The sequence below is a fragment of the Ictidomys tridecemlineatus genome, chromosome 11 (genome assembly GCF_052094955.1).
Source record: "Ictidomys tridecemlineatus isolate mIctTri1 chromosome 11, mIctTri1.hap1, whole genome shotgun sequence".
NCBI lineage: Eukaryota > Metazoa > Chordata > Mammalia > Rodentia > Sciuridae > Ictidomys > Ictidomys tridecemlineatus.
This window is the reverse complement of record NC_135487.1, coordinates 10,069,318-10,085,417: the sequence shown is the minus strand read 5'-3', so window position 1 is coordinate 10,085,417 and position 16,100 is coordinate 10,069,318. Positions and strand designations below refer to the sequence as shown.

The following is a 16,100-nucleotide window of genomic DNA, read 5'->3' as shown; positions in this document are numbered from 1 at the left end:
ACTGAGCCACCTCCAGTTTAAGTGCTTGAAATCCTATCCAATGTCCCCAGCACTTTGGGGGCACCTCCTCCACCCCATGAGGTTGTTTTTATCCCCTTGCTCCCAGACCTGACTGCAGCCTGGTTGGGGAGATTCTGCAACCCACCTTTCTACTCACCCCGAGAGAGGGGGAGCCCCAGGAGAAGCCCGAGTCTCGCTGGAAGTTGTCTTCTGAGTTACACCCTCTGGTCTCCTTGGGACTTGTTTCCTGATAAAGAGGTTCAGAAGCCCACGTGCCTGCGGTTGGAGGTGGCCATCTGAGGGGCGAAAGAGGAGTCTGACTTGCACGTCTTTACTCAGTTCAGGTTCTTTTTTTTTTTTTTTTTTAATATTTATTTTTTAGTTCTCGGCGGACACAACATCTTTGTTGGTATGTGGTGCTGAGGATCGAACCCGGGTCGCACGCATACCAGGCGAGCGTGCTACCGCTTGAGCCACATCCCCAGCCCCTCAGTTCAGGTTCTTTATGAAACAATCATGTGTTACTTTGGTAAAATGAAAATCAGTCAGTTTGAAAAAAAAAAAAGACCCAGAGAGAGGCCGTATGAGTGGGTTGCTGTCATGCTGGGAGGACTCCAGGCCCTGCCCTGGGGTCTCACCCAGCTCTGTGGGCTTTGTGTTCCACTTGAGAGGCTGGTCCTGGTGGAGGGGACAATGGATACTGCCCAGGCCACCCCAGCCCCAGTGCTGTTGGCTGCCAAGCCCTGAAAAAGCTCTCCCTGTTCTGGGCTGGCACAGTGAGCAGAGATGTGCACTGATCCAGGTGACCTGCATTTGGCCTGGGCAGGGTCTGGAGGAAGGACAAGACACCTGCTTTCTGTCTCCATCAGGGACTGCCTGGATGACCCCAGACCCTGGGCCAGCTCTTTGGGCCTCAGTTTCCTCTGGGTCCGTGGAGTAACCTGGGGTGACGAGTCACTGGGCATCTATGTGTGGAAGCTTGTCACCTGTATTCAGAGAGATGCAGCAATTTCTCAGCCACGTGCAGGAGACCGTGATGTGAGAGCACAGCTGGACGGTGTGCACACACATGCCTCTGTGTCCGCAGACCCTCCCAGGCCAGTGCTGCACTATGGGGTGTCTGCTGTGTCTGGACACACAGGGCCCAGAGCCGCGCCTTAGACATGGAAACGGCACAGACTCCGCGGCACTGGGACGGAGGCACCAGGTGAAGGGTTATGACGTGGTTTTTTGAATGTTCACAGAGAAATTGACTTTCTTTGGAGGGTGCTGGCTGCTCTTGAGGGTGTGCACAGTGACAGCTTTAGGGCCACTTCCTTGTTTCAGAACCTCTACCAGGTGGGGCCCTTTATATAAGGCAACACCAAATATTGTCCCTGGGGAAACCTGCAGTGACCTTCATGTGCTTCCGATACTGAAGTCAGGCTGGAGAGTGCTGTGTTTAGGGGTGAACTGTACCCACACAGGAAGGGAAACCCAGCACCCTCACTTCCTGGCTGTGTGACCTTGTGCCTGTGACTTAACCTCTCTGTGCTTTCACACCTTCATCTCTACCATGGAGATAGAGTGGTATCTGCCTCCTAGGGCTGTTTCTAGGGGTGGCAGTGGGTAGGGACTATCTGAGTGTGTGCTGTTATTGTGATAGTTGTCATCTGGTCCTTATCTGATCATCTGGTGTGCCCCATCTCAGAAAGCTAAGCCTGGCCTGTCAGCCAGCCCCTTTTTCCATCCATTACACTGCAAATTGCTTTATGAGCCATGAGTATAAAAGTGAGTGAAATTCAACTTGGACTACACTCATTTTTTTTCCTAGTGATTTTAAAGAAATGGGAACACATTTGTGACCCCTAAAGGTGGAGAAGCAGCAGGCAGAGCTCAGAGAGGAGAACTCCATATTTTATTTTACACCAGTGGGCCCAGAGGAAAACAAACTCCAAATTCTGAGCCCGGATCCACAGTTTCTCCCAATAATAGGAGGTTATTTGATGTCTGGTTTTGCCATCACAAAGGTACCAGGGCTCCAGGCCCCGTGCTCCCTGTACTTTCGGGGTACACACCTGCTCATGGAGTGTCTGTGTCTGAGCAGCTGAGATTTGGGGACTTGATCTGTGGAAACTTCTGCCACCTGCTCAGCATGCCCTGAGACACCCTGGAGAAAGCCATTCTTGCCTGGAGCAACTGGGCAGAGGTGGGAGCTCTCTCTGGGCAGGTGCCTGGCTGCTGCTAGTCCTGCCTGCAGGAATTGATTATCTCAGTAACTCTCACGTGACACCCTGTTGGCTGAGCTGATTTTTCCGGTCATGATAAGAAAAACTGAACAAGCAGTTCCAGGGGGCTGGAGGCACCTTCAGAGGGAGCCCTGTGGGTGGGTGTCCTGGGATTGGAGGGTGGGGCTTGGACGGGATCAGCTGGCATATGTTAAGAGGTGACTATTTTCTTTGCCCAGCTGTGAGGGGCTGACATGCTATATACATGCAGAAACCATTAATTAATCCACCCATTCTTCCCATATTTCCTAAGTGCAGGCCCTGGGCTGGGACAGAGAAGACCCTGCATAGCTGGGGGAGCTCCCTGGCAGCCAGGGTGAAGTGTTCCTTGGAGAGATGGGCCATGGCGGTTGGTCCATATGGGAAGAGACTGGTTCTGGGTGGGAGCTGGGTAGGGTACAGGTTAGGAGAAGGCTCCTCCTCTATAGATTCCAAGTCCAAAAGGAATTTGAGGACTGGAGGGAGTGAGGATGCTGGGATCCCTCCCCCACCCTGTTGGACCCTGGATTTCCAGGGCCTGGAGTCCCCAGCTGCCAGGGCCTGTGTGTGCTGGAAAATAGGAATAGGTGACGTGGAGGGGACAGGCTGAGAGGGTGGTGGTCAGGCCCAGATGATGTCCTGGAACCTCAGGGAAGCAGTGCCAGGTTGGAGGAGGGTTGGGGGAGGGTGGGGGGAGAGAGCCTGAGAGATGGGCAGGTGCCACTGACAGGTCCTGAATCATTGGCTGCTGGGACAGGAGCTGGGCACAGGTGTTGCCTCTCATGAGGCTCCTGAAGGCAGAAGGCCGCGGGGCTGGCAGGGCTCCCCCACAGCCAGGTGAAATCTGGGGGTTCAGAGAAGGTCTGGGGCTCATAGAGGACTGAGTTCAGTGTGGGAGTTACAGTTTCAGTGAGTCTGAGGTCCATGGGCGTTCTCTCTGGGGACGGGGCTGGGACTCAGTGGCAGAGGGCTTAATGATAGTTCACAGCTGGCCCCTCGGCCAGGGCTGTGAGTGGGACTAGCGCAGGCTGAGCCCAGGCCTCCATGGCCTCCATATAGAAGCCCCTATGTCCAGAGGAGGCTGCCCACCTCGGCCGTCCCTCACTGGACACTGGATTGCTTGCGTTTGTGGCCCTCCATCGGCCACAGGAGAGCTCCTTTCCCGAGCTCCTCAGGCTGTGTGTTCGGGGCCCTGGCCCCTCTTCCTCTGGGGGCCTCAGTTTCCCTCCCTGTCCCCCGTAGTGAGAGCTCCCCCTGGAGTCCCTGCAGATCTCGCCCTGTCAGGGCTCTCCACAGGCTGCTCCAAGCACAGAGCCCAGGCCAACATCGCCTGGGGCTGGGGCTGGGGGGCCTGATGGGAGCTCCTTCCCCAAGGGCCCAGTGGGGCCTGAGCTTGTGCATCCTCCTGGGGCCTGGCTGCTCTGGGCTGGGGAGCTGCTCTTGGGGAGAGCCCGTGCTCCACCTGCACTGGGGCCCTTGAGGCCCCTCCAGACTCACTATGGCGGCAGGACCAGAGGAGCCATTAGCTGATCAGAGGCATCTTAAGTCGCAGGGAGGAGAGTTTGAAGTGTCCTCATCCTGGCCCCTCAGGTACCCACGTGGCCCAGGACTCCCTTGACCCATGAACACCCCCAGGGGCTCCCTCCTAGGCCTTGGCAGCCTGGCTGAGGGTGTCTCTCAGTGGACCCCTGGTGTAGAGGGGAAGTCCCTGGAGCTGGCCAATCAGCAGTGGGGGACAGAGAGGAGCAGGAGGCACAAATCAAGGTCCGGGCCACTTTGAGGGAAGGAAGTTTATTATTGCTCTTGTGGGATTGGCTGCCGCGGTTCCCAGGGACGAATCACAGCTGCATTTTCTGGAGGAGCAGGGGACAGTGTTAGGCCTCTGGGACCTGCCACCTTCTGGGGCAGCAGGAGGCTCTGCGGGTTCGGTGGCCTGGGGAGGGGGCGTGCATGGCACAGCAGGCAGCCCCTGGCCCAGACAAGCCACCCTGGTCTCTGCCCCAGGACCCAGCCCCACTTGGCACTTCACCCCCGCCCCCCACGGTGAATGGCCGCTGTGACACCCGCTCTCTGCTGGGGACCCTGCACTCTAGGCGCACAGCTCCCTCTTGGGGGAAGGTGTGTCCTGGGCGGGGACCTAGGTGTGTGCTGAAGCCCCGGGAGGGCTGGATGGGGCTCCTGACTGTGACCTTCACCGCGCCCAACTCAGGTCAGCAGCACTGAGCGCTCAGCCAGCGCTTCTCCAAAGAGAGGGAGGGGCGCGGGAGTGGGCGTGGCCAAGCCCGGGGCCAATGAGCGAGGGCGTGGGCGGGGCGGGGCGGGGCGGGGCCCACCTGGTTGATCCAGTCGATGTAGGCAGACACGCGGGTGTAGACCGTGGGCTTCTTAAGGGTGTTGCAGCCCTGTCCGGAGCCGAAGCTGACGATGCCATGCACCTCCCAGGCACCGTTCTCCGCCTGGCAGTTCAGCGGGCCGCCCGAGTCCCCCTGCAGGTGACCCCAGCAGGCATCAGTCCCCAGGCCTCCCCCAGGGACAGGCTGGGGACTGAGCAGTGGGCTGGGGCGGGCATGTGCTGAGCTGTCAGCCTCACTACCCACTGTTGGCCTCAGCCTGCTCCTGGTGAGGGAGGCACAGAAGTGTGGTGTGGGGCTGCCTTGGCCTGGTTCTGGGAGTCCTGGGGCATCAGGATAGCTCTGGGTTGGCTGTGTGATCTTGGGATGATGTCAACCCTCTCTGTGCCCTGGTTTCCTGGGTGTTCAGGTCTGCATGGCTAAGCCTCTGTGAGCTGCCCAGAGAACCGCTGGGGCCTGGAGCCCTGTTGGAGCCTGGGCAGGACAGGAGGGTGGGAGTGGGGACAGGGCGTGGGTCAGGAAGCAGGACAGTCCCTGGTTATCTTAGAAGTTTTGTGGTTCTCAGACTCCCTAACGCCCCAGCCTGCCTGGACTGATGCAGCTGGTGGCAGGGACATGCACAGAGACTTCAGTGAAGCCTGTTCTGTGGCCCTTTGACTCATGTAGTCCCCACAGCAAGGCTGGGAAGTGTTTGCTACAGCGCTTTCCAACAGAGGGAAGGCTGAGGTCCAGAGAGGTTCATCAGTCTGCCCCAGGTCACAGAGCTGGTAAGGGGTGGCCCAGGGAATTGAATGCAGCTGCTCATGCTCAGCTCTCCTCCTGTCACCCTGTGCTGGGGGAGTGGTGACAGGTTTCCCCTGAGCCTACCAGGAGAGATGTGCTCTGCCCCACCCTCCAATGTCCCCAGTGGTGTGGCTGCCTGAGCAGCGCTGTGTGGGGTCTGGACACTCACGTTGCAGGAGGAGATGATGCCGTCGCCCCCGGCACACACCATGGATTTCGTCACCATGTAGCTCCACCAGTCCCATTTGGAGCACGTGGCATAATCCACCACGGGCTGCAGCCCCTGCTGTAGCTCGTCAGCGATGGGGCCATTGGCTGGGGAGGGAGGGAGCGTGCAGTGAGCAGGGAGTACCCAGGCAGCCAGGCAGCCCTGTGTCCATCCTGGCCCAGGTTGGCGGGGACCAGAGCCCTGGAACAGGGTACAGCCCTCAGCCAGCCAAGGATCTGCTAGAAGGTGGGGAAGGGGTCAGGGGCTACACTCAGAGCCTCAAGACACAGCTGTGTGCTGGGTGTTCTGTTTTTTTTTTTTTTTTTAAATTCAAATTAAAAACATTGTGTGTGTGTGTGTGTGTGTGTGTGTGTGTGTGCTGAAGTTTAGACCCCGGTGTGCTCTACCCCTGAGCTTTATCTCCAATCCTTTGTAATTTTTTTTTTTTTGTATGGGGGATGGAAATCAGAGGGATGGAATTCAGGGGCCTTAGACCACTGAGCCACATCCCAGCCCTGTTTTGTAATTTATTTAGACACAGGGTCTCACTGAGTTGATTGGCACCTGGGCATTGCTGAGGCTGGCTTTGAACTCGTGATCCTCTTGCCTCAGCCTCTGGAGCTTCTGGGATTATGGGAGTGTGCCACTGAGCCTGGCTGCCCTTTCTGTTTTTAATTTGGGAATGGATAGGTTGCTGGACTGACCTTGAACTTGTGACCTTCCTGCTACTGTGCCCAGATTGAATTGTCTTTCATTGGGATTCTGGGGGTTGAATCCTCACTCCTTTCCCTGTCGGTCTGACTTTGGGGTTAAATATTTAAGGATCAATCTTACCCCAAGGTGTCCTAAGTAATGTTCTGAATCTGTTTCCCATAGTTTCATTTATTTGCATTTAATTTTTTTTCTTTTTAAAAATTTTTATAAAGATCTTTTTTTGTAGTAGTAGATGGACAGAATACCTTTATTTTATTTGTTATGGGCTACCCAGGTTGGAACCTAGTACCTCATACATGCTAGGCCAGCGCTCTGCACTGAGCCATGCCCAGCCCCTGCATTTAATCTTTTAATTCAGCTGCATTCTATTTGGGCATGGAGTATACCATAAGATTTGATTCCCCACCTCCACATGGCTTATTTAGTGGGCTTATTTTCACTTACAAGACTCCAAGCCCTGCCTTAAACAAATCTATTTAATCCTTCCTGCACCGATTACATGCATTTGTTAACATCTGTCACATAGTATGTACTTAATAAATATTAGCAGTTATTATTGTACAGTTCAAAAAGAGGTGAAAATGTTCAGACAGAAAGGAAGAGAGGTGTGTGTGGCTGCTGCTTGAGAGCTGCTTCCTCCAGGAAGCCTCTGGGGATTTCCCTGGGGTCTGTACTCACTCCAGAGGCGACCCCAGCCAGTGACAAAACAGGGGTAGTCCTGAGGCAGCACGGAGTCCTTCTCTGGCAGGCAGGCCACCTGGATGGTGTCACTCAGCTCCACAGGCTCTGCGAGCTTGATGAGGGCAATGTCATTGCTGGAATCCAAAGCAGAGGGCATGAGTGGGCAGAGGGGCCCTGACCTCTCCAGACTGTGCTAGGAGACCTGGGGTTGTGAGCTGTGGTCAGGAAAAGGTGACCAGAGAGTGTCCTTAAGCATTCCAACCGTGAAAGGCAGATCAGAAGAGACGGGGAGCAGAAGCCTTCTCAACCGTGGGGGGTGCGCACCATCACAAATGGAGCAATCATAGCCATAGAAGAGGGGTGCTTATGATGACAAAAGATGCCACTTCAACATTTTCCATGACCCGAATGGAGCCTGGTGACCCCAGACAGACCTGGCTTGATTCCTAGTTGGCCATGTGCTGGGCTGTGCACCCCGGGGCTTATTCCTTAACCTCTCTGAGTCTTGGTGGCTTGTCTAGGGCTGTTGGGAGATTAACTGAGAGAGGGCATCTATCAGGCCTGCTGCCACGTGGGTGGCCCAGACCCAGTACAGGAGAGTCAGGGGAGGCAGTGTGGAGGGATGGGGTCTCCGTCCAGGGGCACCTTCCTGGGAGTGCTTAGGTAAGGATGGGATAGGAAGGTCCCCTGCTCCTCTTAGCAGAGCCTCATCACCTGCCTGCTGTGGGGGGGGGGGACAGGGTGTGGCTGGGGTGGGGCAGGCTCTGCAGCTGCCTGTCCACCGCCCCTAACCCTGGGCAGGGGGACTCACCGCACCAGGAAGGAGTTCCAGTTCTCGTGGACATAGATGGTGTCCACGCCCACGAACAGGGAGCCCTCCTCGTCCACTGTCAGGTCATTCTTCCCCAGGGCCACGCGGTAGGTCAGGGTGTTGCTGGGCAGGGAGGGGAACCAGGTCAAGGTGGCCAGTGGTCCCCGCCCGCCAGGGGTGAGACGAGGGGACTTGGGGGTCTGGAGGCTGAGTTGTGAGGCCCTTGTGGGACTCACTGGGGAGGGGCGTGTGTCCCCCCTTTCTTCATTTCTCTGCTCCTATATCACCTAGAAACCCAGAGTTTTTAACCTCTTCTGCCTCTTCTCCGTTAGATATTTCCTTATCCATCTGTTGCTCTGCCTCCCACTAGAATATCAGCTCCCTGAGAGCAGACGCTGTGTTCACTGCAGTTTCTCAGCACACAGCAGGTGCACAGAAATGTTCATTGACTGAATAAATGACCTCAGTGGATGTCAGTAGTTGATTGAGCCCAGAGCCTGAGGTGTGCAGTAGGTGCTCAATGAAAGCAGTTTCATGAGGCTCCCCCTGGGGTGATGATGGGTGTCATGTCGCTCACCTGATGCAGTGGGCAGCCGTGAGGACAAAGTTGCTGGAGATCAAGGTGCCTCCGCAGGTGTGTCTCCAAGTGTCATCCTTGAGGTACTGGAGAGAGATCTGCAGGAGGGTGCAGAAGAGCCACCTGTCAGCCCTCAGGTCCTGGGGACCTGCACCTCCCTTTCCATCCAGCGTCCCACTCTGCAGCACACTCACCTGCCAGGGCCAGCTGTGGGGAACGGCATTGTCCCCTCCCACCACCCTGGCTGAGAGGTTGGGGGTGAAGCTGGGGACACCGCAGCTGGAGGCTGGAGGAACAGGAGGGAGGAGGGCGGGTGAGTGGGGCTGGCTGCCCCCGAGAAGGGCAGGGTGGGCAGGGGAGAGGCGGTGGAGGCTGAGCAGGACAGAGAGCCTCCTTGTTCTCTGGGCCTCCACCCCCATCTCCAGTCCTCACCCAAGCCCTGTCCTGCTGAGGTGGAGACAGGGTGGCCGAGCAGGAGGTGGCTCATCTGACCTTTGCTCAGTAGCCGGGCCCACCCTGGACCCTAAAGTGACTTTCCTGGTGGACGGAGGGCTCCTGTTCCTGTCCATGTCCCCAGGAGGCCAGTCTGAGCTCCCGAGTGGCTGAGTGCAGCCGACCCCGTCCCTGTCCCCAGCTTACCGCAGGCCAGGAGTGTAGCGAGAACCGTGACACCCAGCATGGTGAGGTGTTGGGGCTGTGTGGCCCTGGAGCAGGCAGAGGTCTTTATAGGCAGGTGGGGGTGGGCCTGCCTGGTCAAGGCCGAGCCAGCCCTTGGAGAGAAGCCTGTTCCGTTAAGTCCCTTTCCTTGACCTTGGGTGGTTACTGTTTAATTTGGGCTGGAGATGGGGCTGCCTTTCAAAGCATAGATTTTTCCAAATAATTTTCCAAATATCCTCGGACACAGCAACTGCTGAGGGACAGGTTTTATTTTTATTTTCTTGGTGGGGGCCTCCTGCTGTGCTTGAGGTGTGTTCCCAAACTCTCTGTCTGCCTCATTCTTTTTAGTTATAGTTTATTGTTCACCTCCTGTGCCAGGTTGGGCTTCCCGCTTCTTGCAGTATCTCCCTGAGTTCTTCCAACAACCTGAGGCCGTCCTATTATCTGCTCCTTGAAGATGAGGAAACTGAGACTTGGAGGGTGAGGGACTGTGTGGGGTGCACAGCTGGACAGCAGTACAGCTGGGCTCTGCCGTCCTGCCCTGCCTGGGGCTCGCAGCTGCTGACTGTCACAGGTTCCTCCTTCGTCTCTGCAGCACTGCTGCCCTAGGATTCTTGTCTCCCTCCCCCCTGGGCCCCCCCCACTGGGCTTGGCTGCTCCTGCCCCTGCCCCTGCCCCTGCCCCAGGGCTGGGGTGGCCTTATTCAGGCTCCCGGAAGGTGCTGGTTGGCCAGATTCCTACCTGGAGCCACTTAGATGTAGGCTCTTGGCCTTTCTATCTCTGAAATGGGCAGATTGGACCCTGTGGACTCTGTCCTCCGGTTTTGTGACTTGAATGTCAAGGTCAGGGTCAGATCTAAATTTTTGATACTTGGTGTGGGTTGAGAAGAGTCTGTGCTCAGAAATTGTTTTTTTGTTATTATTATTGTTTTTATTTGTTCTACTTGGTTGTACATGACGGCAGAATGCATTTCAATTCCTTCTACACAAATGGAGCGCAACATTTCAATTCTCTGGCTGTACACGGTGTAGAGTCGCACCATTTTACAATCAAGCATGTGCCTAGGGTAATGATGTCTGTCTCATTCAAACGTCTTTTCTATCCCATAACCCCCTCCACCCTCCCCTCTGCCCAATCCAAACTGCGTCCATTTTTCCCATCCCCATCCCCCATCAAAGATCACCATCCACTTATCAGAGAAAACATTTGGCCTTGGTTTTTTGGGATTGGTTTACTTGGCTTAGCATAATATTCTCCAGCTCCATCCCTTTACCTGCCAATTCCATAATTTATTCTCTTTTAATGCTGAGTAATATTCCATTGTGTACATGTACCACAGTTTCTTTATACACTCATCTATTGAAGGGCATCTAAGTTGGTTCCAAAGTTTACCTATTGTGAATTCAGCTGCTATAAACATTGGTGTGGCTACGTCACTATAGTATGCTGGTTTTAAGAGTCCTTTGGCCATAGACTGAGGAGTGGAATTGCTGGGTCAAATGGTGGTTCCATTCCAAGTTTTCTGAGGAATCTCCACACTGTTCTCCAAAGTATTTTCACTAATTTGCATTCCCACCGGCAATGGATGAGTGTGCCTTTCCCCCTACATTCTCTCCAACACTTATTATTGCTTATATTCTTGATAACTGCCATTCTGACTCGGGTGAGATGAAATCTTAGAGTAGTTTTGATTTGCTTTTTTCTAATTACTAAAGATGTTGAGCACTTTTTCCATATATTTGTTGATGGCTTGCATATCTCCTGAGAAGTTTCTGTTCAGTTCCTTAGCCCATTTATTGATTGGGTTGTTTGTTTGTGTTTTAAAATATTTTTTAGTTGCCAATGGATTTCTCACTTTATTTGTTTATTTATATGTGGTGCTGAGGATGGAACTCAGGGCCTCACCCATGTCAGGCAAGCGCTCTACCACTGAGCCACAACCCCAGACGCGGTTGTTTGTTTGGTTTTTTTGGTGTTAAGTCTTTTGAGTGCTTTATATATACTAGAGATCAGTGCTCTATCTGATCTGTGTGTGGTACAGATTTGCTCCCATTCTGTAGGCTCTCTCTTCACCTCACTGACTGTTTCTTTTGCTGAGAAGAAGCTTTTTAGTTTGAATCCATCCCATTTATTGATTGCTGAATTTATTTCTTGCGCTTTAGGAGTCTTGTTAAGGTAGTTGGGGCCTAATCCAACGTGATGAAGGTTTGGACGTAGTTTTTCTTCTATTAGATTGGCAGCGGGGGTCTCTGGTCTAATTCCTAGATCCTTGAACCACTTTGAATTGAGTTTTGTATATGGAGAGAGAGAGAGAGAGAGAGAGAGAGAGAGAGAGAGAGAGAGAGAGAGAGAGAGAGAGAGAGAGAGAGTGTGTGTTTTAATTTCATCTTGCTACATATGGATTTCTAGTTTTCCCAGCACATTGTTAAAGAGGCTGTCCTCTCTCCAATGTGTGTTTCTGGCACCTTTGTCTAGTATGAGATAACCATTTATGCGGGTTGGTCTCTGCCTCTTCTGTTCTGTTCCATTGGTCTTCTTGTCTGTTTTGGTGCCAATATCATGCTGCTTTTGTTCCTATCGCTCTGTAGTGTAGTTTAAGGTCTGGTATTGTGGTGTCTCCTGCTTCACTTTTTTGGTAGAGATTGCTTTGGCTATTCTGGGTCTCTTATTTTTCCAAATGATTTCATGATCAATTTTTTTACTTCTATGAAGAATGTCAGTGGGATTTTAATAGCAATTGCATTAAATCTGCATAACTCTTTTGGCACTATGGCCATTAACTCTGCCTATCCAAGAGCACGGGAGATCTTTCCATCTTCTAAGGTCTTCTTCAATTTCCTTCTTGAGTGTTCTGTGCTTTTCATTGTAGAGGTCTTTCACCTCTTTTGTTAGATTGATTCCCAAGTATTTTATATTTTTGAAGATGTTTTGAGTGGCATAGTTTTCCTAATTTCTCTTTCAGTGGATTCATCACATATATATAAAAATGCATTTGATTTATGTGTATTGATTTTATATCCTGGGCTGGGGATGTGGCTCAAGCGGTAGCGCGCTCACCTGGCATGCGGGCGGCCCGGGGTTCGATCGTCAGCACCACATACCAACAAAGATGTTGTGTTCACCGAGAACTAAAAAATAAATATTAAAAATTCTCTCTCTCTCTCTCTCTCTCTCCCCCCTCTCTCCCCTCTCTCACTCTTCTCTCACTGTCTCTTTAAAAAAAAAGAGAGAAAATTGATTTTATATCCTATGACTTTGCTGAATTCATTTTTTAGTTCTAGAAATTTTCTGGTGGAATTTCTTCTAAATACAGAATCATGTCCTTGGAAAACAGTGACATTTGGAGTTCTTCTTTTCCTATGCGTATCCCTTTAATTTCTTTTGTCTGTCTGATTGCTCTGGCTAGAATTTCAAGGACTTTGTTGAACAGAAGTGGTGAAAGAGGACATTCCAGTCTTGTTCCAGTTTTTAGAGGGAATGCTTCCAATTATTCTCTGTTTAGAATGATATTGGCCTTGGGCTTAGCATCGATAGCTTTTACAATGTTGAGGTATGATCCTACTATTCCTAGTTTTTCTAGTGTTTTGAACATGAAGAGGTGCTGTATTTTATCAAATGCTTTTTGAGTGTCTACTGAGATAACCATATGATTCTTGTCTTTAAGTCTATTGATGTGATGTAACACATTTATTGATCGCCGACAATCTTGCATCCCTGGGGTGAATCCCACTTGATCATGGTACACTATATTTTTAATATGTTTTTGTATGTGATTGGCCAGGATTTTATTGAGAAGTTTTGCATCTATCATCGGGGATATTGGTCTGAAGGTTTTTATTTTTATTTTTCCTCTTTGATGTGTCATTGTCTGGTTTTGGTATCAGGGTGATGCTAGCTTCATAGAATGTGTTTGGAAGGGTTATCTTCTTTTCTATTTCATGGAATATTTTGAATAATATTGGTATTAGTTCTTCTTTGAAGGTCTGGTAGAACTTGGCAGAGAATCCATCAGATCCTGGGCTTTTCTTGGTTGGTAGGCTTCGATGGCGTCCTCTATTTCCTTGCTAGAAATTGATCTGTTTTAAATTGTGATTCAGTTTGGGTAGATCATGTTTTCTAGAAATTTGTTGGTGTCATCGAGATTTTCTATTTTATTGGAGTATAAATCTTTAAAATAGTTTCTAAGTGTCTTCTGTATTTCAATAGTGTCCATCGTGATATTTTATTTCCCATCACAAATTTCAGTAATTTGAGTTTTCTCTCTCCTTCTCTTCCTTAGCGTAGCTAAGGGTTTATCAATTTTATTTATATTTTTCAAAGAACCACCCTTTTTGTTTTGTCAATTTTTTGAATTATTTCCTTTGTTTCAATTTTATTGATTTCAGCTGATTTTAATCATTTTCTGTCTTCTACTACTTTTGGTGTTGATTTGTTCTTCTTTTTCTAGGGCTTTGAGATGCAATGTTAGGTCATTTATTTGTCGACTTTTTATTCTTTTTAATGAAGGAGCTCAATGCAGTGAACTTCCCTCTTAGCACTGTCTTCACAGTGTCCCAGAGATTTTGATAGGTTATATTGGTGTTCTCATTTTCCCCTAAGAATTTTTTTTATCTCCTCCCTGATGTCTTCTGCTATATATATTGCTTATTCAATATCATATTATTTAGTCACTAGGTGTTCTATTTTTATTTTATCATTAATTTCTAATTTTATTCCATTATGATCTGAAGGAAGCAGGGTGGTATCTCTATGTTTTTGTGTTTGCTAAGAGTTGCTTTGTGGCTTAATATATGGTCTATTTTAGAGAAGGATCCATGAGCTGCTGAGACGATCGTGTATTTGCTGGATGACCAACGGAATACTCTATATATGTTTGTTAAATCTAGATCATGGATTGTATTATTAAATTCTATCGTTTATTTGTTTAGATTTCGTTTGGAAGATCTATCCAGTGGTGATGAGAGAGGTGTGTTAATGTCACCCAGTATTATCGTGTTGTGGTCTGACTGCTTCTTGAAATTGAGAAGGGTTTGTTTGATATCCGTAGAAGCTCCATTGTTTGGGGCACAGATATTTATGATTGTTATGTCTTGTTGAGGTATAGTTCCCTTGGGCAGTATATAATGTCCCTCTTTATCTCTTCTGACTAACTTTGGCTTGAAATCCACTTACCTGATATGAGGATGGAAACCCCTACTTGTTTACGTGACCCAGGTGAGTGATATGTTTTTCCCATCTTTCCACCTTCTTTTCCTATGAGATGAATCTCTTGAAGGCAGCATATGGTTGGATCTTTTTTAAAAATCCAATCTGCCAGTCTGTGTCTTTTAATTGATGAATTTAGGCCATTAACATTCAGGGTTATTATTGCGACATGGTTTGTATTCCTGGTCATTTTGGTTTATTTTTGGTTTGTAACTTGAGTTGGTTTCTCCTTTGATTGGATTTCTCTTTAGTATAGCCCGCCCCGCCCTCCTTTACTGATTTTCATTGTTGTTTTTCATTTCTTCCTCGTGGAACATTTTGCCGAGACTATTCTACAGTGCAGGCGTTTGCATTGTAAATTCTTTTAATTTTTGTTTATCATTTATTTTGTCTTCGATTCTAAAGCTTAACTCTGCTGCATATAAGATTCTTGGTTGGCACCCATTTTCTTTCAGAGCTTGGTATACGTTGTTCCAGGATCTCCTGACTTTGTCTGGGTTGAGAAATCTGCTGAGATCCGAATGGTTTCCCCCTATATGTAATCTGAAGTTTTTTTCTGGCGGCTTTTAAAATTCTATCCTTATTCTGTGCTCTAGGCAGTTTTATTATAATGTGCCTTGGTGTGGATCTGTTGTAATTTTGTACATTTGGTGTCCTGTAAGCCCCTTGTATTTAATTTTTCAATTCATTCGCTTTTTTACTAGTATTTATTTTTTTTAGTTATATTTGGACATAATATCTTTATTTTTTTATTTTTATGTGGTGCTCAGGATCAAACCCAGTGCCTCACATGTACTAGGTGAGTGCTCTACTGCTGAGCCACAGTGCCAGCCCCTCCAATTCATTCTTCATGTTTGGGAAATTTTCTGATATTATTTCATTGAAGAGATTGTGCATTCCTTTGGTTTGTATCTCTGTGCCTTTCTCTATCCCGATAATTGTTAGATTTGGTCTTGTCATATTGTCCCATAATTCTTTGGAAGTTCTGTTCATGGTTTCTGACCATCTTCACCGTGTGGTCAACTTTGTTTTCAAGATATATATTTTGTCTTCATTGCCTGAGGTTCTGTCTTCCAAGTGATCTAGTCTGTTCTTGATAATTTCTATTGAACTTTTTATTTGGTTTATTTTTTCCTTCATTCAGGGATTTCTGTTTTTTTTTTTTCCAGCGTCTCTCTCTTTCTTGAAGTAATCCTTTGCTACCTGTATGTCCTCTCTCATCTCATTGCTGCCTGTACTTGCTCTCTCAATTCATTCTTGGCTTCACACATCATTTTAATCATGTACCTTCTGCTCTCCTTCCCTGACATTCCAGCTCTGTGCTGTCAGTGGATCTACCGTTGTATCAGCGTGGCTTGTTTCAAGCACTTTCTCCCCGCTTCTTCATGTTGTCCGTGTGTCTTCCTGTCTCTCAATGTGGATTCGAGGTATTACAGTTTCTACCGTATAATCTAGTAGTGTCCCTGCAGGTCACCGATACCTTGCCTGCAGGCACCTGGAAGATGGTCTTGTAGGTCCTGGCTGCAGTCACTCGATGGAAGGTGGTGGGGAAAGCCACCCCACGGGTTGGTAGATGGGGTGCAGCATGGTGGGCCCAGGTTGCTCTGCCCCAACTGCGCCGTGCGCTGGGGTTGCTCTAGTCCTCCTCCTACCGTGGAGTGGGTCTTCAAAAATTCTTTTTCTTTTTTTAAGTTCTAGATGGACACAATAGCTTTAAATGGATGAGGTGCTGAGAATGGAACCCAAAGCCTCACATTTGCTAGGCAAGCACACTGCCACTGAGCCACCTCCAGTTTAAGTGCTTGAAATCCTATCCAATGTCCCCAGCACTTTGGGGGCACCTCCTCCACCCCATGAGGTTGTTTTT

General features: G+C 49.6%; 1 protein-coding gene across 1 annotated transcript; it reads right to left on the bottom strand.

Annotated features, from left to right (window-relative positions):
* Window positions 1-4,021: 4,021 nt before the first annotated feature.
* LOC101967812 (chymotrypsin-C) lies at window positions 4,022-9,156 on the bottom strand. Its single transcript, XM_078025340.1, has 8 exons — window positions 9,011-9,156; window positions 8,566-8,657; window positions 8,372-8,469; window positions 7,795-7,917; window positions 6,981-7,117; window positions 5,550-5,695; window positions 4,580-4,732; window positions 4,022-4,099 (listed from the first exon to the last, which is right to left on the bottom strand). The coding sequence occupies exons 1-8, from the start codon at window positions 9,048-9,050 to the stop codon at window positions 4,085-4,087; spliced, it is 804 nt and encodes a 267-aa protein (XP_077881466.1). The 5' UTR covers window positions 9,051-9,156; the 3' UTR covers window positions 4,022-4,084.
* Window positions 9,157-16,100: the final 6,944 nt, after the last annotated feature.

Coding starts and splice junctions, on each gene's coding strand:
- LOC101967812 (XM_078025340.1), bottom strand. CDS start 9,050: ATGCTGGGTGTCACGGTTCTCGCTACACTCCTGGCCTGCG. Junction 7,118..7,794: donor TGGAACTCCTTCCTGGTGCG/GTGAGTCCCCCT, acceptor TTTGGATTCCAG/CAATGACATTGCCCTCATCA. Junction 4,733..5,549: donor GCATCATCTCCTCCTGCAAC/GTGAGTGTCCAG, acceptor GGTCACCTGCAG/GGGGACTCGGGCGGCCCGCT.